Source organism: Pogona vitticeps, chromosome 2, assembly GCF_051106095.1.
Source record: "Pogona vitticeps strain Pit_001003342236 chromosome 2, PviZW2.1, whole genome shotgun sequence".
Lineage (NCBI taxonomy): Eukaryota > Metazoa > Chordata > Lepidosauria > Squamata > Agamidae > Pogona > Pogona vitticeps.
Genome location: NC_135784.1, coordinates 4,352,398 through 4,374,450, shown reverse-complemented (window position 1 = coordinate 4,374,450; position 22,053 = coordinate 4,352,398). Strand labels below are relative to the sequence as shown.

Sequence of the window (22,053 nt, the reverse complement as noted above, 5' to 3'; positions counted from 1 at the left end):
CAAACATTAACAACCTTCTGGATGCCTTTCAAACTATTTGTTCTAGGGTTATTTATTTAATACCATCACCGGCTCCATCAAATAATCATAAGAAAGGAAAGGCACAAGAAAAGAAAGGCACACAAGGACTTGGGTTTTTTCCCCCAAAAGGTAGGTGTGAGTTGGATAATTCAGGTATACCAAAAAAACAACAACAAACCCACACCTAATTCTTAGAGCATTGTAACGTTTTAGTGTCAAATGCAGCGGGAGAGTCTCTATCGTCAGATCATTCCTTCCTTCTCCTGTCGCCCATATCTTGTCAGACACCCAGAGTGGCCTCTAGCCAGAGGGGCAGCAGTATATATAAATATAAAAATAAAAATCTTATTTAGCCAAACTCTGCAAGATCCTCCCTCCTGAACTTCCTTCTTCGTCATCTTCTTCTCCTTCTCCTCCTCCTCCTTCTTCTTGGAGAGATCAGCCTCCATGGCCAACTTAAGTCTTTTCCTTCCAGCCAAGCCCTTCCATATCCCCCCTCCCGATATTTCCTACCTCCTCCCTCCTAGGCTGGAGTCTCTGCCTTCGCCCTCCCCCACTTTGTCTGCCTCTGCCCCCCTATCTGGCCGCCTCCTGCCCATCTCTCTCTCTGCCTGCACACCTTCCTCTTCCTCCTGCCGACCTCCCCCTTCATTCCCCCCCAGGGGGGTTCCAGCCTTAAAACCCCTTTTCCCACTTTTGCAGAAGGGGGGACTCTGGACTTTGGGGGAACCCCTCGTGTGGGGAGGGAAGATGGAGGGGGGAGAGCCAGTTTCCCTTCTCTCCTTCCTTTCTTTTCCCCACAGCCACCAAGGCCTCCAGAATTCAGGAGAAAGTCGAGGGGGGGTCTCCTCAGAGGAAAGCACAGACTATTATGGGATAATGATGTGTTGGCAGAGTTGATTGGCAGGAATCGTGAGGATTGGGATAAAAGAGTTTAATTCAGGTTCATGGGATTGGTCTTGGATTTCATGGGTGGTGGAGTTCTCCACTCTATGATACGTTGTAATTCGAGTTGTGGTTCTCATTATTTGGGGATTATTTGTATGTGTCCTATCTAGACTTTGGCCTTTGTGTGTTGCTTTTCGTTCATCTCCAAGTCCAGGAATGGCTATACAGTATTAAGTCAAAGGCCTATATTTCACACCTTCCAGCCCCTCACCTTTCAACTAGCAGGTGGCCCATTTAGGAATGCTGTCCAGAGGCCAAACACTAGATAGAACCATAGAATCATGGAAAAGTGAACTTGGAAGGGGCCTACGAGGCCATCAAGTCCAACCCCCTGCTCAAGGCAGGAATATAGTCCAAGCAGATCTGCTAGGTGAGGAGCTAAGTTTTTCTTGAAAGCCTCCAGGGTTGGAGCACCCCAAAATATTTGAAACATAAAACTCAGCAGGGAGACGGAGGCTGAAGTCCATACATCTGGGCCCTGCTTGGTAACCTAAATATATTAATAAGAAAAGGACGTTGGAATACACTTTCTTCCAGACAGTGTGGGGGCATCCTACAGGAAGGTCTTCAAGGGGAGGTGGGCAAACCCCAACTATCTATAAGGACCCACTTGTTTGTTTTCCACACATTTATACCCAGGAGGCCGAAAACCCTCACCTGGAGAGACCTTCTTTTTTTACAGAAATCTCAAGGAAGACACCCACAGGCGGAGCTCTCTGGCCTGGATGCAGAAGATCCCGTTTTCCCCGGAGGAAGTACGAAGTCAGCTCCTGAACGAAAGAACAGCAGCAGCTGAAAGGGGAAACCACAAGAAAAAGGGTCAAAAATATTCTCCCCTCTGCAGAAGAGGCAGAGGGTCCACACCCCCAATTCAGAAAGGGGAACTGGCAAGCCCAGAAAGCACTTCCTCAAAAAAGAAAAGAAACCCAATTCAATTCATGGCCTCCTGTTGCAGTTGAAATCTAGGGTTTCACTGGGAAGAATCCAGGGCATGTTGTTGTTCTTCTGCTTCTTGAGGAGAATTTAGGGAGGAGAACCTCTATCCGGGTTTCCTGGTGTCGCTTCACAGAGGCTGCTCCCAGTTGGTGGGGAGCGATAAAAGGGGGGGGGCTGATTAAGTGGATTTCTGTTCCCCTCTCAATTTTTTGCCCTCCTCTCTCCTAGATCCCCCCCAGAAGAGCCACGGAAGGAAAAAAATCATGAACCACCGGAAAAGTACAGTCTGTGTTTTGTTTGTTTGTGTTTTTGTGTGTCTCTGGGAGGTTGCCTGGCTTGGCTCCCTCCCCATTGACCCCCCCCTTTTTCTGCCCAGCCCGCTTTCTGCCTCCCCGCCCATCTCTCTCTCTCTCTCTCTCTCTGTGTCCCCCCCTCACCTTCCTCTTCCTCCTCTTCGTCCTGCCATGCCCCCCCTCATTTCCTCTTGGGGGGGTCCAGCCTTAAAAACTTCTTTCCCATTTTGGGGAACCCCGGGTGGGGGGGGGAGAGGGAGGAGGAGGTCTCCACAAAGGGAAACCCAGGTTGAGCCCCCCCCCAGGCACACATATAAATTTCCCCACCTCCGCGCCCCCAGTATTCCCAAAGAAGAGACTCGGACGGAAAGGTGTTCAATTTGGGAGACCACAAAAGGGGAGGGAGGTGTGTGTGCCATTTTTGCAATCCGGATGGGGGGGGGGTGGAAGAGGAAATTGCCTTCCCTTTTTAGAACTCCGCCCCCGCAATATTTTGCATCCCCCCCCCCCGCATGGCTCACCTCCTTGCAGGTCCCGAGGCGGGAAACTCCCGAGGAGACCCTTCGGCTGGGGCCGTCCCCGAAGACCATAGAGACGGGAGGAGACAGACTGGGCCTCCCACCGCTTCCGGTTTGGAGAAAGGCGGAAAAAAAACGAGTTCCTTCTCTCCTCTTTCGTATCTCTAGGTTCCCCTACCATTCATGAGTCTCTTTTGGTTGGAGGGGGGGACCTAGAGCTACGAAAGAGGAGAGAAGGAGCGTATTCCCTTTTTTTGCCTTTCTCCAAACCAGAAGCGGTGAGAGGCCCAGTCTGTCTCCTCCCGTCTCTCTGGTCTCCGGGGAGGGCGCTGTGCGGAAGGGTCTCCTCGGGAGTTTCCCGCCACGGGACCTGCAAGGAGGTGAGCCATATTGGGGGGAGGGGTCTTTGCAAAATATTGTCGGGGGGGAATTAAACTCCCTTCCCTCCGGATGGCAAATCCACCCCCCCTTTTCCTGGACGGGCCCGAATTGCAGATCTTTCCTTCTGAGTCCCCTAGTTGGGGATATTGGGGGGTTGGGTGGGGGGAGGTCGGAGATCCCCCCCCCTCTGGAAGCAGGGAAGAAACCCACCCACTCACCCGATGTCCCCTCCCAGCAAAGGCACCTTGTGTGTGTGTGTGTGTGTGTGGTGTGTGTGTGTGTGTGGGGGGGGGAGAGTGCATGGAGGGGTGCCTCAACCTGGATTTTCCTCTGAGGAGACCTCCCCCCCCGACTTTCTCCTGGAAGCCTCGGTGGCTGTGGGGAAAAGAAAAGGAAGGAGAGGAAGGAACGTGGTTCTCCCCCCCTCTTCCCTCCCCACACGAGGGGTTCCCCCCAAAAGTCCAGGCCCCCCACCTTCTGAAAAAGTGGGAAAAGGGGTTTTAAGGCTGCATCGCCCGGGGGGGGAGCGGCTTGGCATGGAGGAAGAGGAGGGAGAGGAAGGTGGGGGGGGCAGAAAGGGGTGCGGAGGCAGAAAAAGTGGGGGGGAGGGTGAAGGCAGAGACTCCAGCCTGGGAGGGAGAAGAGAGGAAACATCAGGATGGGGGGGATATGGAAAGGCTTGGCTGGAAGGAAAGGACTTAAGTTGGCCACCAAGGATCTGCCAAGAAGAAGAAGATGATGATGTGATGATGATGAGGAAGACCAGGAGGGATAATCTGGCAGAGTTTGGATAAATCGTTCTTTTCTTTTTATATATACTGTTGCCTCTTTAGCCAAAGGCCACTCGGGGAGTCTTCAAACATTGGGGGGGGGGGAGAAAAAGGAGAAGGAAGGAAATTGTCAAAGCTAGATGTATCTGAAGAAGGAAGGAGTGTGGGGGGGGGGTCAGCTGGGAGGGAAGGGGCCAAGGCAGGCTACTCCCCCCCCCCAGGAGACACACACAGAGAGACTGAGAGACACTCCTTTTCGGACGGTTCAGGACGTTTTCCTTCTGTGGCTCTTCTAGGGAGGATCCAGAGGAGAGGCGGGCCTAAAAATAAATAAAATTAAATCCATTTCCTTAGAGGGCCCCTTTCATCGCTCACCACCGACTGGGAGCAGCCTCTGTGAAGCAACATCAGGAAACCCAAAGGGAACTTCTCCTCCTGAAATTCTCCTCAAGAGGCAGAACAACAACACGCCCCAGATTCTTCTCTGTGAAACCCTAGATTTCAACTGCAATGGGATGCCATGAATCGAGTTGGTTTCTTTCTTTTTTAAGTCGAGGAAGTGCTTTCTGGGCTTGCCAGTTCCCCTTTCTGAATTGGGAGTTTGGACCCTTTGCCTCTTCTGTCCCAGCCTGCAGAAGGGAGAATATTTTCAAACCTTTTCCTTGTGGTTTCCCCTTTCAGTTGCTGGTGTTCTCTCAGGAGCTGACTTCTTATTTCGTCGAGGGGAAATGGGATCTTCTGCATCCAGGCCAGAGAGCTCCCCCCCCCCCGTGTGTCCTCCTTGAGATATCTGGAAAACAAGAAGGTCTCTCCAGGTAAAGGTTTTTGGCCCCCTGGGCAATAGAGAGTGTGGAGGAGGTTTCTTGTGACTTCCTGTCTAGATGCAGTTATTTAATAGAAGAACAAACTGAGAAGTAACGTAGATCGACTTGATGTTGAATCCCTACCACAAGGCTGGAATCAAAATCAAATCTGAAGGATGGTGGTCTCAGGTTTGATTTCTAGTCCTTGGATCATTATTGTTGCCCTCTTCTAAACTTGTCCACGTTTGTGGACATCCTCCTTAAAGGGCTTGGTTTCCAGTCCCCTGACCATCCTTGTTACCCTCCTCTGAACGTGTTCCCATTTGTCACCATCCTTCTTGAAGTACAGTGTCCCGTCCTCTGGCCCTGTAAATGTTTCGTTACGGACCAAGCCCGCTACCCAATATCTTAGCACCAGCAAGAGATCAGACAAGACGCAACCACCTGAACCAAAGTCCAGTTTTATTAAATAGGCAATGCAAAGTCATCTGGGACTTCTCTTAAAGGCAGAGAAGAGCCCGAAAATACAGTGTACAGGAACTTTATACCGTAACAAAGAGTCATAAAGTTCTACAAACTCACTAGCTAAAATATACATAATATTTGGATCCTACACCAAATTGGGTATAAACGTGCGGAAAACAAACAAAAGGGTCGCTTATAGATAGTTGGGGTGTGCCCACCTCCCCTTGATGACCTTCCTGTTGGATGCCCCCACACTGTCTGGAAGAAAGTGTATTCCAACTTCCTTTTCTTAATAATATATTTAGGTTACCAAGCAGGGCCCAGATGTATGGACTGCAGCCTCTGTCTCCCTCGTGGGTTTTATGTTTCAACTATTTTGGAGTGCTCCAACCCTGGAGGCTTTCAAGAAAAACCTAGCCCTTTACCTGGCATATCTGCTTGGACTATATTCCTGACTTGAGCAGGGGGTTGGACTTGATGGCCTTGTAGGCTCCTCCAACTTCACTTTTCCATGATTCTATGATTCTATCTGTGTTTGGCCCCTGGGCAGCTTTCCTAAATGGGCCACCTGCTAGTTGAAAGTGTGAAATATATGCCTTTGATTTAATACAAAGGTCAAGAGAGAATTAATATAGGAAATAACATGAAGAATAAGATTTTGTACTTCAAGACCAGGAATAAAACTACTTTCGGCCATATCCAGGTATCACTCCTTCTGACAATTGAAACACGCGGAATTTAAATCTACTTCTCTTTGTATAGCCATTCCTAAATGGGCCACCTGCTAGCTGAAAGGGGAGGGGCTGGAAAGTGTGAAATATAGGCCTTTGACTTAATACAAAGGTTAAGAAAGAATACAGTATAGGAAATAATGTTTAGAATTAGATATCATTCCTCTCTTTTTAAGTTCTGACAATTGAAACACGCTGAATTTAAATCTGCTTCTCTTTGTATAGCCATTCCTGGGCTTGAAGTTGAATGAAAGAAACACAAAAAGACAAAAGTCTAGATAGAACACATACAAAAATCCCCAGATAATAAGAACCACAACTGTGGTGCCTCGCTTGACGACGTTAATTCGTTCCAGCGAAATCGCTGTAGAGCGAAAACACTGTCAAACGAAATAAAAATCCCATTGAAATTCATTGAAAACCGTTCAGTGCTTTCCAATGGGCTGAATATCTGCTCGTCCAGCGAAGATCCTTCATAGGGCGGCCATTTCCTGTCAAGCAAAAAGTCAGTCCTAAAAACAGCGGGGAGGGCATTTTCTTTAGCCGGTGGCCATTTTGTAACCTGACGAAGCAGGGAACCGATCATCGTTAAATGAAAAAAAACACAACCATTTAAACCATCGTTTTGTGATCGCAAAAGCTATAAAAAAAAAAACAATCGTACAGTGACTTCCTCGTTAAGTGAGGCACCACTGTACAGCATATCGTAGGGTGGATAAGTCTAGCATCCATGAAGTTACCTGTTAGCACTAAATCGTGGAAATTCAGTAGAATCAGCAGAGTAATGTCCAGTCCAGGCGGTCCAAATAAATCACACACACGCAGGCAGCTTCTCCCAACACCAGGATATATACAGAAGTGCAGTCTGGCAGCATAACAGGATAGCATTCATCACAGAGCAGGAAGATACATCTATTGTACAGGTTCACATATATATTTATGCACATCTGCCTGTGGGCAATCACATTAAACATTACATCATGTATGAGTCAGCACTCATGAGTCATCATGGCTCAGCATTACTACACACCTGTTTGTCATGGCTGCTCATTAATACACCTTGTTCTCCTCAGACCTGGAAATTATTCTTGACATTATCCAAGACCAATCCCATGAACCTGGATTCAACTCTTCTGTCCCTATCATCACGATTCCTAACAGTCAAGTCGGCTACCATGTCATTGACCCAATACTAGTCCTTGGAGGCATCCTGATACATTCAATGTGTTTGATTTATATTAGGCACACAGTCCACCACGATGCAGGAGCATCCTCTCAGTGGCTAAACTCTGTGGCAAAACCATATTCTTCAGGGAAACTACTTCAGCCTGTAATTTTGCTTGTCCCTCCCTTGTGAAATTCTTCAAGAGATCTATGGCTCCTGAAGTCTTCTATACAAATCCTGCCAAGGTAGGAAGGTCTATATAGTTAGTTTTCTGCTGACTCTACTGCTGGAAAAAAGGCTCCTTCCTACTTGAGTCGCTGTAGACTATTTCCAGGCCTCCAGAGAAGACCCTCCTGGTGACACGTGTGGCTCGAGGAGAAGAACTTGGATCTCATTGAAATCCTTCTTCAAGAAGGGCCATTCGGGCAGCAGAATCTGCCCAAGGTCATCAGTTGTGAAGACAGGTGCAAAGAACTTGTTTAATTTCTGTGCCATCTCCAAGTCCTCCTTTCCCCCATTTCCATTAAGAGGGCCAGCTGCTTCTCTGGCAAGTTTAACATGTTTAAAGAATCTTTTATTATTCCCCTTTATGTTGCTGGCCATAATGTTACATTCGTTCTTTCTTGGCCTTCTGTCTCATCTTCTTCCATATCTTTTGCCAGAGTTTGTGTTCCTTTTTGGTTTCCTCACTAGGAAAGATTTGCATTTACGGAAGGACCTCTCTTTTCCCTTAAAAGCCTCTGCAACTCGCTCGTTAACCATGCCTGCACCTTCTTGGACTTAGTTGAGCCCCTCTTTCTTTGCGGTATATACTTCCCCTGGGCCTTGACTACTGTTGTATGAAACAGACTCCATGCCATCTGGAGAGATTTTTTGTAACCTTCCCTTTCAACTTCTTTTTAATTACTTTTCCTCATCTATGGCTAGTCCGCCCTTCAGAAACCAAGGAGTTTTTGATCTGGAGAACGAGCGCACCCCCCCCATCACATCACTCCTTGGGTCTCGCAGTTTAACCCCCAGTGAATCTATGATAGACTGAGACCCACCATCCATGTCCATTCTGATGGATTCTACCCCTTCTTTGACCTAGATGGCCCCTAACCCTAACCCTAACCCTACCCCACCTCCCACACGGCCCTCCCTACCCCTCCTGGATAGCCTGGGATGGCTGAATCCCATTTGCTCTTGGAATCCCACCAGGTTAAGATGATGGCCTCTGTATCCATGTTCTATCTAGACAGCTCCTTGCAACGAGGACACACCCATGACACTTTTGCCCAGGAGGCAGGTAGTTGTGCAGAGGACCCTTGGTGCAAAACACGGGATAGCCCCCAACCCATTGCTCTCTTCCTCAGAGGAAACCTCTTCCTCAAAGGATGTGAGAGGCAGGATCAGGGGCCCTGGCTTCCTCCCCACTGTCTGCTGAACTCTTTGGGTCTTGTTACCCAGCCCTTGATGGCAGGAGGCAAGGACCAATAACGTGACCCCATCTGCAAGAGAATGTGCACCATTCAGAATTCATAATATTTAATTTTGCTGGGGTCAAATACCTTATCCGTTTTAATGTATAAACTTTGAGTTTTTATTCTGGCCGATGTGGTTTATCAAATACTTTTTTCCTCTTACCCGCATTGGTTTAGGTCTCTCACTCTGGAGCCAGAGGTTGGGTGTTCGCTTCCCTTCTAGCTCTGCAATTCTAAGATTCTGTGAACTCAGGACCTGTTTCCCTCGCCATCTCTGCTTCCTATCCTATTTTCAGAAATGCCTCATGATTCTCTACCCAGAAGAGCATCTTATAAATTCTACATCCCATCCCATTCATAGACCTGTCCTTTCTCTTCTCCCTTTGAAGGATTATCTCTGCAGACTTTGTCAGTTCCCTGCCTTGCCCACTCACTACTCTTTACCCGTTCTCCAGTCCAATAATCGAGCTGCATAGCATTCATCCACGTTAACTGTTCCTTTTCCTACACTGTCCTTCCCCCCCCCCCCAATTGGTGTTCATTTTTTTTGCTAACCAATACTTTAATTCAAATATTTTTTTTTCTTTAATTACATTTGAGAAATTCCCTTCTAATTTTCTGGAAAATTCATGACAATCATTGGGAAGGATAAAAAAAGAGAATTTAAAAATTGATCATCGGCACAGTTTTCATTGTAGATGAGAAATTTCGACCAAAGTCTGACAGCTGATCTTCCTATAATCATTTAAGTGATTTTTAATTTCTAATTTGAACTTTTCAAAATTTTGCTTTTTAAAATATTTTAATTTTAGTAACATTTATTCCTCCTTATCATAGCCTATATAACAGTATTTACAGATACTATTTTATATTATATTTAATATTATTTTATTATACTATTATACTATATAATAATTATAATTCTAATATATAATAATTATAATTATACTATATTATGAATAGTATTTATAATAGTATACAATTATTATTGTAACAGTTTTTTCTCCTTATTCTAATAAAAAAGGCTCCTGAAGATGCATCTAGAACAGTGTTTCCCAACCTTTTTTCAGTTGTGAGCCCCTTGTATAATTACTACGTAACCTACAATTTTCATTTAAAGGCATTTTTATTTATTTTATTTTATTTATTTTATTTATATCCCGCCTATCTGGTTGGTTAAGACCACTCTAGGCGGCTAGAGTGGGATACCAACATCACATCAAAACAGACGTTTCAGAATAGAATTCTACACTAATAATTAAGGGAGGGCTGCAAATCTGCCTCTACCAAATGAAAATTGAGAAGGAAATAAAGTTAAAATACTATGCATATGAGGTATGGAAATGTTCCTTCCTTCATGACTCCTTCCCCTGAAAGGTTCCTCAGTGAAGTGCCCCTCCCACCTCAAGGCCAAAGGAACTACCCCAGGTCCAACCTCACACCCACCCGGTTTCTCCTCCCCCACCTTTTTGCCTGCATTTCCTTCCTCCTCCATGACTCAGTCGGAGCCAGAAAGCGTTTCTCCTTATCCCTGCAGCTTTCTTAAGTGGTTGTTTCTCTTTTTCTTATCTACCAAATGATGAACAGGAGAAGAAGAATTGCCCAGGAACATCTGGGTCATCCGCTGCAGAAAGACATAAACAAGGGGAAGGAAAGACAACTGAAAATGCAACTGGGCAGGAATGGATGTCACATGAAAGAACTCACACAGGGGAGAAACCAAATAAATGCATGTCACCTCAGTAGGCATCAGATAACTCATACAGAGGAGAAACTGTATCCATGTATGGAATGTGGAAAGACCCTCAGTCACAGCAGTGCCCTGAGTTCACATCAAAGAACTCACACTGGGGAGAAACCATATAAATGCATGGAATGTGGGAAGACCTTCAGTCACAGCAGTAACCTGAATAGACATCAAAGAACTCACACTGGGGAGAAACCATATAAATGCATGGAATGTGGGAAGAGCTTCAGTCACAGCAGTAATCTGAGTTCACATCAAAGAACTCACACCGGGGAGAAACCATATAAATGCATGGAATGTGGAAAGAGTTTCACTGACAGCAGTGGTCTCAGTAACCATCAAAGGACTCATACCAGGGAGAAACCATATAAATGCATGGAATATGGAAAGAGTTTCACTGACAGCAGTGGTCTCAGTTCACGTCAAAAAACTCACACTGGGGAGAAACCATATAAATGCATAGAATGTGGGAAGAGCTTCAGTCACAGCAGTGACCTGAGTAGACATCAAAGAACTCACACTGGGGAGAAACCGTATAAATGCATGGAATGTGGGAAGAGCTTCAGTCACAGCAGTGACCTGAGTAGACATCAAAGAACTCACACTGGGGAGAAACCATATAAATGCATGGAGTGTGGGAAGAGTTTCAGTCACAGCAGTTCCCTGAGTAGACATCAAAGAACTCACACTGGGGAGAGACCATATAAATGCATGGAATGTGGAATGAGCTTCAGTCAGAGCAGTACCCTGAGGTCACATCAAAGAACTCACACTGGGGAGAAACCATATAAATGCATGGAATGTGGGAAGAGCTTCAGTCACAGCAGTCACCTGAGTTCACATCAAACAACTCACACTGGGGAGAAACCATATAAATGCATGGAATGTGGGAAGAGCTTCAGTAACAGAAGTGCCCTGAGTAGACATCCAAGTACTCACACTGGGGAGAAATTGTATAAATGCATGGAATGTGGAATGAGCTTCAGTAACAGCAGTCACTTAAGTTCACATCAAACAACTCACACCGGGGAGAAACCATATACGTGCATGGAATGTGGGAAGAGCTTCAGTCACATCAGTGCCCTGAGTAGACATCAAAGAACTCACACTGGGGAGAAATTGTATAAATGCATGGAATGTGGAATGAGCTTCAGTCAGAACAGTCACCTGAGTTCACATCAAAGAACTCACACTGGGGAGAAACCATATAAATGCATGGAATGTGGAAAGAGCTTCAGTCAGAGCAGTAACCTGAGTTCACATCAAAGAACTCACACTGGGGAGAAACCTTATAAATGTATGGAATGTGGGAAGAGCTTCAGTCACAGCAGTCACCTGAGTTCACATCAAACAACTCACACTGGAGAGAAACCATATAAATGCATGGAATGTGGAAAGAGTTTCAGGCGGAGCAGTGACCTGACTTCACATCAAGGAAGTCACACGGGAGAAACCGTATAAATGCATGGAATGTGGAAAGAGCTTTAGTCATAACAGTTATGACTATTATAGCTACTGTTAGTCATAACAGTAGCCTTAGGTCCCATCTAAAAGTTCACAGTGGGGAGATAGAAATACACAGAATATAAGCAGAGCTTCATTAGGAGCAGTTATCTTTCTTCATATCAAATGATATCAATGCATTTAATGTCGAAAGCCTCATTTAGACCCATAGCCTTAGTTATCATTGTCACAATGACCTCTACCTACAGAGATAAGAATCGTGCGTCAAGGAGTCACTTTGGGTGCAAATCTACCATCTTTAGTGCCGGAGGTAGGTCCTTTACGCCTCAGAAGTGTGTAGTAGAAGCCCCATGGACAAGCCTCACCTTAAAAGAACAAAGAACAAAGGGATATAAATATAGATCTCTCTCTCACACATACACACACACAAACACAAATAAACACACACAGTTATTAGAAGGGGATGGAGAGCCACATAGGATTTGTTTTCATGGAGTACAACAGACGATGGAACCTATGCAGGGTGAAATTCCGTAGAAAAAAGGGAAGATAACCGTGTGGCAGTGACAGCCAGCAATGGATTTTACATACGGCTGGGTAAGGAGAACATTTTCTGTGTGTTAACAACGTGCTTAGAGCCAAATAATACTTTTGACTTTGTATATATTTATTTTTAAAGTTTAAATACTTTTGCATGTTTTTCATTGAAAATGAAAAGGGTTTTTTTTGCTTTTTATCATTGTATTCTTAGAAACTTTGAAGTGTTCTGAAGATGTATTCTTTGTCTTGTTAGATTCTGAGCTCCGGTGTTTCAATGTGTTTGTATTATTAATTCAAACTTGCCTTAAAATTTGACTATAACCTAAGGTTAAATACCCACATCTTTTTCCAAGGTTCAAGGCTGTATTTTAAGTAAGCTTACAGTTTCTGCATAACCTACTGTTTTTTCCTCACACATGTAAGACTTCCTGTCACTTTTTTTGGATTTAATATATTTAAGTATGGAACCTAGAAATGATGTCAATAAAAGAACTTGTACAGAATTAAGAAGTTTTGGAATTGCCTGGAATCATTGCAACCATGAAAAGACTTCTTATGAGATACCCAGATGAGCTTCAAACACCTTGTCACGGATTGTCTTTGTGAGGGAGAAGGTCTGGATGAACTCATCCTGACCGGAGTGCCATCCTCTCCTGAGGAGCGGATGGAGAAGCTCCTAAAGCCCCAGAGAAAGAAATATGACCCATCAGAGAAGCAAAAGATCCGTGGGGAGAACGGGTTGAGAGGTATCAGATGAGGAGGGTTACAGAGAAATCCGTGTCGGCTTCTATTTATGACTGCTTTTTTCCCTAGGTGTTTGTATGGTGGCCGCTTTATAATCAGCAGTTCTGAAAGGTCTTCAGCCAGTCCCTTCAACACTCTCGGATGCAGTTCAACAAGCTGACGTGGGACAAATGCAGATGTGTTTGAAACATCTTTATCTACCCGGGCTTACCAATAACCTTTAATTAGATCAAATGTTCTTAAAAATTTGGCCTTTGCCAGGATCTCCATGAGGATATCCGTCCATGGCATAGAGCAGTCACAGCGAACCTTTTTAGTCCCGAGGGCCCAAACTGGGAAAAAACAAAAAACCCAGCGGGTGGCAGGCAGTGGCGGCAGAAGTGGATCAAGCCGTAACAGTGTTTGAGGACAACACTACATTCATACAGATGGCAACCACAGAAACAATGAGATACAGAAGCAAACACATTGATATTAAATATCACAATGTTAGAGAGACAGTAAAAGAAAAGCTTGTTGAACTGCAGTATTGTGAAACAGAAAATAATGTGGCAGACATTTTAACGAAACCATTGGATGTGCAAAGACACAGAGAACTGGTTGTTGTGCGTTTTTCGGGCTCTTTGGCCGTGTTCTGAAGGTTGTTCTTCACCACTCTGTGCTGTCCTCTGAAGATGCCGGCCACAGAGACTGGCGAAACGTTAGGAAGAACAACCTTCAGAACACGGCCAAAGAGCCCAAAAAACCCACAACAACCATCAGATCCCGGCCGTGAAAGCCTTCAAGAATACACAGAGAACTAACTGAAGAGTTGGGAATACATTCTGCTCAGGTGTAAATTAGGAGGGGTGTCATGGGTAATTTCCACACTGAGGCAGAAGAAGGCCTATGGTGATCAGCAGCCATATTTGACAGGTGTGCAAAATGCTGAATCATGCACTCTAGGATGATGCAATGTCCACACTGATTGGCTGTGCATGTGTATAACTGTGTGGACATGTGGAGAAGTTGCAGGATCTCTTCTAACGAATGTCATGCTGCCGGTTTGTATTGCTGAACTTCTGTATATGCTATAAATTCACTTGGTGTTGGAAGAAGCTGTCTTTGTGTCATTCAACTGGACTGCCTGGACTGAAACAAAACTCTGCTACCTTTCTCTTCTGGGTCGAATACCTCTTCATTCTCAGAGAACATAGAGCTACGAAAGAAAACTGAGGGAGCGTTTCCTTTGGTGCATTTCAAATGGGAACCAAGAGTGGAAAAAGTGTGCCTGCCTCTTCTTTTCACACTGCTACGGCCCTGGGGAATCCCCTTTGCAAAGAGGGTCTCCTTGGGATTTTCTGGCAGAACCTTCAGTGCATCAGGTTAATTGGGGGGCAGATTTCAATGCATTTTGGGGGGAAGGCTCTGTGCAAAAGGTTTTGCAAGGCAGGCTCCCCCCGGATATTCAGGTGAGAGATCGGATGTGGGGGGCGCAGGAGAGGTAATCCCCCCATGTCTCCTCCAAGCAAGGCACCAGGATGGGTGGGAATTGCTTTTCCTGCCAGGAGACACCCCGCCACGCACTTGACCTGAATCCTGCAGGCACTGGTGGGTGGAAAAAGGCAATGAATGAAAAGTAAGTTAGCTCTTCCCCCACCCCCAATTTTTCCCTTTTCCAGCCAAAGTCTCAAGGACCCCCTCCCCAGGGGAAATCCCAGCCCCTCCATCTTTCCCAAATCTTGGGAAAGGCTGCAAGTCCCCCAGGAAGGGAAAGGGGCTTGGAGGGTGCAGGGGGGAAGAGGAAGAGGAGGAAGAGGGGCTGCCAAGGGAGGGATAGGGCAGGAAGAGGGGCCTGGGGGGGAGAAGGTGGGAGTCAGCTGGGTGGGAAGGGGCTGATCCTGGCATAGGAATGTCTCCCCAGATTCTTTCTCTACAAATCGACCCATGACACAGAGAGAGAGAGAGAGAGAGAGAGAGAGAGAGAGAGAGAGAGAGCAATGGGGGGCATATCCAAATCAGAAGCACAATGGCCAGGCTGATTCACATTGTCCCATAATATTCTGTGCTCAAAAGCAAATACAGTGGTGCCTCGCTTAACAACTGCCCCGTTTAACGACGAATCCGCATTACGATGAGGTTTTTGCACTCTCAAAAGCGATCACAAAATGATGGTTTAAATGGGGGAATTTCGCTTTGCGATGATCAGTCCCTGTTTTGGGAACCGATTCTTTGCATTATGACGATCAAAACAGCTGATCGTCAGGTTTTCAAAATGGCTTTCCACTGTGTTTAGGAGTCATTTTTCGCTGCACAAGCACCTGAAAATGGCCGCCCCTATGGAGGATCTTCGCTGGACAGTGAGTTTTTAGCCGATTGGAACGCATTAACCGGGTTTTAATTTGTTTCAATGGCTTTTTTATTTTCGCTTTACAACATTTTCGTTCTACAGTGATTTCACTGGAACAAATTAAGGTCATTAAGCGAGGCACCACTGTACACAGACACTATTCAGGGAGGCTTTCCACCCTGACCATCTGTTTTTGCCTGTCCCCTTTCCGCCTTATTGCTCAAGAGCCATCGGTTTTTATGGGCAAGTGGTTAAACTGTTTTGAAACCAGTCTGCTTTGATCTTGGGACTGTTCTGCTGATCACTGTATATCAGCTGGAGTCGCGCTTTGGCACTCATGGGGAGTGGCATACAAATTTGATACACATATAAATTGTTACCGCAAACCCACGTATAAATCAGCAAAGTTGATATTTTCAGGTCCAGAAGGCAAAATAAATCACTCAGACATGTCCAGCTTCCTCCAGCACATATATTTACAGCATATGTACAAGTGTAGAAAGTGGCAGCATGACAGCATGGCATCATCAAATGAAGGTGGAGGGTACATGTCCTCTATACATGGCATATATATATATACAGTTGAGCCTCTGCTCTTATCCAATCACAGCAGGGTCATGCAATATTGTACTCAGGTTGCATGATCCAAGTCACCACCTCTCCAGAGTCACTGTGACTCAGCACATTACACACCTGTATAACATGGGAGCTCATTATTACTTCTGCTCTCTTCTGTTCAGGCCTGTAAATTTTCAATACTCTGAAACCCTTCCTTATTTACGCCTGAACAGAAATCATACCCAGTTCCTTAGTTATTTCATCATGTCTTTGTGCATTCAAAGGTTTTGCAGTACTGTAGTTCTATTAGCTTTTCTTTTATAGCTTCTCTCACGTTATGATATTTAATATCTACATGTTTGCTCCTATTCCTCATTTGTTCAGTTACAGCTATTTGTATGCAAGTTGTGTTGTCTTCCAACACTTTTATTGCATTATGTGTTTCAACCTTTAAATCCTTAATTATTTGCTTGTACCAGATTACTTCAGAACATAATTCTGATAAAGAAGCAAACTCAGCTTGTGCTGTAGAGGTAGCAACTGAACTTTGCTTCCTAGATTTCCATCCTACTAGGGTGTTTGTAAACATTACTACAAATCCAGACATTGATTTCCTGTCGCTTTTGTCATTCGCCCAGTCGCTATCAACGTAAGCCATCAAATTCAATTCTTTTGAAGGCTTTATGAACAAACATTTGTCACTTGTTCCTTTTAAATACTTAAATACTCTTTTCACACCTTGCCAATGTTTTACAGTTGGCTTAGACACATGTCTGCTAAGTATATTCACTGCTGCTGCAATGTCTAGTCTAGTCCAATTTGCTAAATACATTAAACTCCCAATTGCAGATTGGTAAATTTCTTGATTTTCGAACACTTTACTTATCTCATCAGACTTTTGGAAATCTATAAGCATAGGGGTTTGTACACTTTTACAATCTTGCAAATTATATCGTTCTAGCATTTGCTCAATTTTCATCTTTTCACTCAGTTCAAAACCATTGTTTTGTTTCTTTATTTGCACCCCTAAATAATTTTGTATTGTACCCAAATTTTTCTATTTAAATTCCTTTTTCAGTTGCTTTTCAAACATGTTTATCTGGCTCTGAGCCTTTGACATGAAACATATGTCATCCACATATGCTAACAATATATTCAATTCATTTCCATTCTCTTTTATATATAGGCACGGATCAGCCAGACTGTTCCTGTAATTCATTTTTTCTAACACCGCGTGAAGACATTGATTCCAGTTTCTAGCTGTCGTAACCCATAAATAGTCTTATTTAATGTATCAACCATCCCTGGTTTTGACCCTTCAAAGCCAGGTGCTTTTGCCATGCATAACTCTTCTTTCAAGTCTGCATTTAAATATGTAGTTGTTATATCATAATGGTTTATTAGATAACCTCTAGATGCTGCTAAAACTAATGCTACTCTCATGGTTTCAGCTCTCACTGTAGGCGAAAACACCTCATTATAATGCAGTTTTTTTGTGTGTGTAAAGCCCTGAGCTACCAACCTCACTTTGTACCTGAATCCTCCATTATTTTGTAGTTTTCTTTTGAAAACCCACTTGCTGCCAATCACCTTATGCTCAGGTGGCAGCCTAGTCTCAGTGAAGACCCTGTGGTCCTCCATTTATTTCATTTTCTCCTTCATGGCCTCCTGCCATTTCCTCTTCTCCGCATCAGGAAGTGACATCACTTCCTCATAACTCTTGGGCTCCTGGTACACATGGCACACCCTCATTTCCCCTACTCCAAACCTTGTAGGTGGAATCCCTTTAATCTCCCAGGGATTTGTGGCTCTTCCTCGACTTGTGGTTTCTGCTTATTTCCTATCTCACTTTCTAAGTCACTGCATTGCCCGTCATCCTCTTCTTGGTCTTCTGTTATGGACCGGCTCATGCCATCTTCAGCCTCTTCTTCTTTTGGCTCTAACTGTCTATTCTCACTTCTTCTTGTTGTGTCTGAAATGGGTATGAAAGCTTGAGAATTACCATGTACTCTATCCCAATTTTCACGTTCACAGAAATTAGCTGATCTAGATATTACAACACTTTGGTTCCCATCTAAAAAGTGGTATGCTTTTGAACCTCTCTCATAACCCAGAAATTTCATTTTCTTTGCCTTTGGTTTTTCCCTTCCTTCTGATCTCTTTTGGGACGTGCACCCATGTACTGCACCCAAACACCCTCATGTGCTTTAAGGATGGCTCTTTTCCATATAACATGAAGTAAGGTGTTTGCCCTATCGCGGATGACATCAGCCTGTTCACTATGTAGTTCGAGGTAAGCAGGTCTTCTACCCACAAACCGTGATTCATGTTAGCATCAGCTAACAAAGCATCTTTCATGGGCTGCAGAATGCCATTTCTTCATTCTGCCACATCATGTTTTGGAAGGGTGAATAAGGGCTAGTTTTTCTGTGATATATCCCATTTTCTTGTAACCAACCTTGAAATCTACTTGGCATGAACTCTGTGCCTCTACTGTGGCATCTCTCTTCTCAGTGTTGTAGGGAAGCTGCTGGCCCATGTTGTGCTGAAGAGGCTCCAGGTCCTTGCAGACAGAGTCTACCCAGAATCACAGTGTGGATTTCGAGCTAACAGATCCACCACTGACATGGTATTCTCCCTCAAACAGTCTCAGGAGAAATTTGTGGACATCATATATCTTACAGAGGCCTTTGATGTGGTTACCAGGGACGGCCTTTTTAAAATCTGATGACGCTGTTAGGGTGCTACATTCAATACGCCAGGAAGTTTGGAAAACTCAACAGTGGTCAGAGGAGTGGAAAAGGTCAGTCTACATCCCAATCCCACAGAAGGGCAGTGCCAAAGAATGCTCCAACTACTGTATAATTGCACTCATTTCACATGCTAGCAAGGTTATGCTCAAAATCCTACAAGGTAAGCTTCAGCAATATGTGGACCGAGAACTTCCAGAAGTACAATCTGGATTCCGAAGGAGCAGAGGAACTCGAGACCAAATTGCTAACATGCGCTGGATTATGGAGAAAGCCAGAGAGTTCCAGCAAAATCTACTTCTGCTTCATTGACTATGCAAAAGCCTTTGACTGTGTAGACCACTGGTTCTTAACCTTGGGCTACTCAGGTGTTATGGACTGCAATTCCCAGAAGCCTTCACCACCAGCTGTCCTGACTGGGGTTTCTGGGAGTTGCAGTTCAAAAGCATCCGAGTAACAAAGGTTAAGAACCACTGGTGTAGACCACAGCAAACTATGGCAAGTCCTTAAAGAAATGGGAGTGCCTGATCACCTTATCTATCTCCTGAGAAACCTATAAGTGGGACAGGAAGCAACAGTTAGAACTGGATATGGAACAAATGATTGGTTCAAAACTGGGACAGGAGTACGACAAGGCTGTATATTGTCCCCCGGCTTATTTAACCTATATGTAGAATACATCATGCAAAAGGCCAGACTGGAGGAATCCCAAACGGAATTAAGAATGCTGGAAGAAATATCAACAACCTTTGATATGCAGATGATATCACTCTGATGGCAGAAAGTGAGGAGGAATTAAAGAACCTCTTAATGAGGGTGAAAGAGGAGAGTGCAAAAAATGGTCTGAAGCTCAACATCCAAAAAAACTAAGATCATGGCCACTGTTCCCATCACGTCCTGGCAAATAAAAGGGGAAGAGATCGAGGTAGTGACAGATTTTACTTTCTTGGGCTCCATGATCACTGCAGGTGGAGACAGCTGCCATAAAATTAAAAGACTCCTTCTTCTTGGGAGGAAAGCGATGACAAACCTTGACAGCATCTTAAAAAGCAGAGACATCACCTTGCCAACAAAGGTCTGAATAGTCAAAGCTATGGTTTTTCCATTAGCAATGTATGAAAGCTTGACCACAAAGAAGGCTGACTGCCAAAGAATTGATGCTTTTGAACTGTGGTGCTGGAAGAGGCTCTTGATAGTCTGCTGGACTGCAAGGAGAACCAACCTATCCATTCTGAAGGAAATCAACCCTGAGTGCTCACTGGAAGGACAGATCCTGAAGTTGAGGCTCCAATCCTTTGGCCATCTCATGAGAAGACTCCTTGGAATAGATGCTGATGTTAGGAAAATGTGAAGGCAAGAGGAGAAGGGGACGATAGAGGATGAGATGGTTGGACAGTGTCATCAAAGCAACATGGGAATGTTTCAGAGGCCTTGCATGGCTTACATGGCTACTTGTGATGTCTCCAAGTGACATTTTTAAAAATGTTTGTATACTTTTTAATCTTTGCCTTCATTTTGCCTGTGAATTGATGCAAGATGCCTCATTATTCATGGTTCATCGTTTTTTAAATATCGCTTTTCAATGATATCAATACTCATTTGTTTTCAACTGTAAAAAGGGTCTTTCATTGTTGCAATGTCACCTGGGTTCCTTTTCCAGGAGAAAGGCAGGGTGAGGATATTTTAAAGAAATAACTAGTATTGCAGTCAACTGGCTGCTCACGGTCAGCCTTTGATCCCAGAGGATCCTGGCAGCCCGCTCAAGACTGACTCAGCCTTCCATCCTTTCAAGGTCAGCAAAATGAGCTCCCAGCTTGTTCGGGGTGAGGGGCAACGTGTAGCCTGCCTCATTATATGGCAAACTGCCCCGAGAGGGGTTTAAGCGTCATGGGGAGGTATATAACCAGCATGCTTTGCTTTGCTTTGCTTTCCTTCTTGGTTGAAGAGAGTGCAGGCCCAAATGGAAATCCTGGTACAAATCCTAGGTCGGCGGTGTCGTGGATGGAGTGTCAGGCAAGACCCGGGAGACTCGGGTTCGAATGCCGGCTGAGCCACCAAGACCTGGGGTGCTGATGGCCATGGGAAGGCCCTCTTTGAACACCTTCTGTACCTCAGGAACCCTATTCGGGGAGCCTTAAAATTGAATTGTGAGCGAAGGAGCTCAGCAAAAACTCCTGTCGTTGAGCAGCCCTTGTTCAGCCTTTGCAGACTCAGGGCTGTGGCTCCTCCGTCCCTCCCTCCCTCTCAGATTTATTTTCAGCGGAGAAAATTTCTTTTTTTGGAGCATGACCACCAGAATTCACCCCTTAGAGAGGACTGGGAAGATAAGAGATTGGACGCTCCCCAAAAGGGGCTGGCCTAAGCAGCGGCTACACACACACACACACACACACACACACACACACACACACACACACACACACACACACACAAGAGTAGATGGTGCAGGAGGGAGCCTCGGTCACTTGCGATGGTTTCAGGGTTCCCTGCTTAAATGTTTGACCCACGGCTGCACCCCACGGGGAGGGAGCTGGCCTTCCAAGGGCCCTCTCTGAGGCCGGAAGGAAATTCATAGGATCCTGTCGTTGTCCTACCAGGATATCTCGGCTTTGTTTTTGGCAGGAGACGGGATCTCGGGCAGGGTGGGGCTGAAAGTTAGGGGGTGCCCGCCTTGACGGCCATAAGGGTGCAGATCCCCCCCTTCCCGCCCCACCGACACCCTGAGCCCCTGGGCTGCTTCTAGCCTGCAATGCAGAATCCGTTTGAGGCTCCAAGGCTGTTTCCTTCCACAGACCGATCAAACAAATGCTAGAAAAGTGAAGATGGAAGGGGCCTCTTAAGGCCATCAAGTCCAACCCCCGCTCAAGACAGGAATACAAATCAAAGCAGATCTGCCAGGGGAGGATCTCATATAAATAATAATAATAATAATAATAATAATAATAAGAAGAAGAAGAAGAAGAAGAAGAAGAAGAAGAAGAAGAAGAAGAAGAAGAAGAAGAAGAAGAAGAAGAAGAAGAAGAAGAAGAAGAAGAAGAATACTGTGCAGAAGGTGACAAGGGTAATCTAGAGATAGTGCTGGAAGATGAGACTCGCAGGCTGGAAAGGAATCTCCAGCATGGTTTCTCTACAATATCTACAATTTGATATAAATTTCATTCATGGCTCCAAGCTCCTTTTGGAGAGGGAATTTTGGCTAGTTCTGTTATTTTTTTATTTATAAAAAATGCTATAAAAATGCTACATACATACATACATACATACATACATACATACATACATACATACATACATACATACATACATACATACATACATACATACATACATACATATCTACCCCAACTTTATTTGACCCAACTCCGGGAGGCAGTGGAAGACAGGAGGGCCTGGCGTGCTCTGGTCCATGGGGTCAGGGAGAGTTGGA

The 22,053-nt window shown here is 44.9% G+C and overlaps 3 protein-coding genes across 5 annotated transcripts in view; 1 reads left to right on the top strand and 2 right to left on the bottom strand.

Moving 5' to 3' along the window:
• LOC110070897 (uncharacterized) overlaps window positions 1-2,811 on the bottom strand; it is a 30,414-nt gene extending 27,603 nt beyond the window's left edge. The window contains exons 1-2 of one of the 3 annotated variants that reach the window (XM_072987435.2): window positions 2,720-2,811; window positions 1,627-1,761 (exon numbers count right to left, since the gene is read on the bottom strand). The gene's annotated coding sequence lies outside the window, so the exon portion shown is untranslated. Of the gene's footprint in view, window positions 1-1,626; window positions 2,282-2,719 lie in introns of those variants that run through there. The other 2 variants (XM_078387078.1, XM_078387077.1) reach the window with 2 other exon arrangements.
• Window positions 1-22,053, bottom strand: part of LOC140703825 (uncharacterized) — a 412,915-nt gene that overhangs the window by 83,935 nt on the left and 306,927 nt on the right. The window lies entirely within an intron of this gene.
• Window positions 2,937-20,212, top strand: LOC140703797 (uncharacterized). The gene is given in 4 exon segments (XM_072987580.2): window positions 2,937-3,096; window positions 4,549-4,682; window positions 10,082-11,689; window positions 11,691-20,212. Coding segments are annotated over 2 exon segments (1,602 nt in total). The 5' UTR covers window positions 2,937-3,096; window positions 4,549-4,682; window positions 10,082-10,160; the 3' UTR covers window positions 11,764-20,212.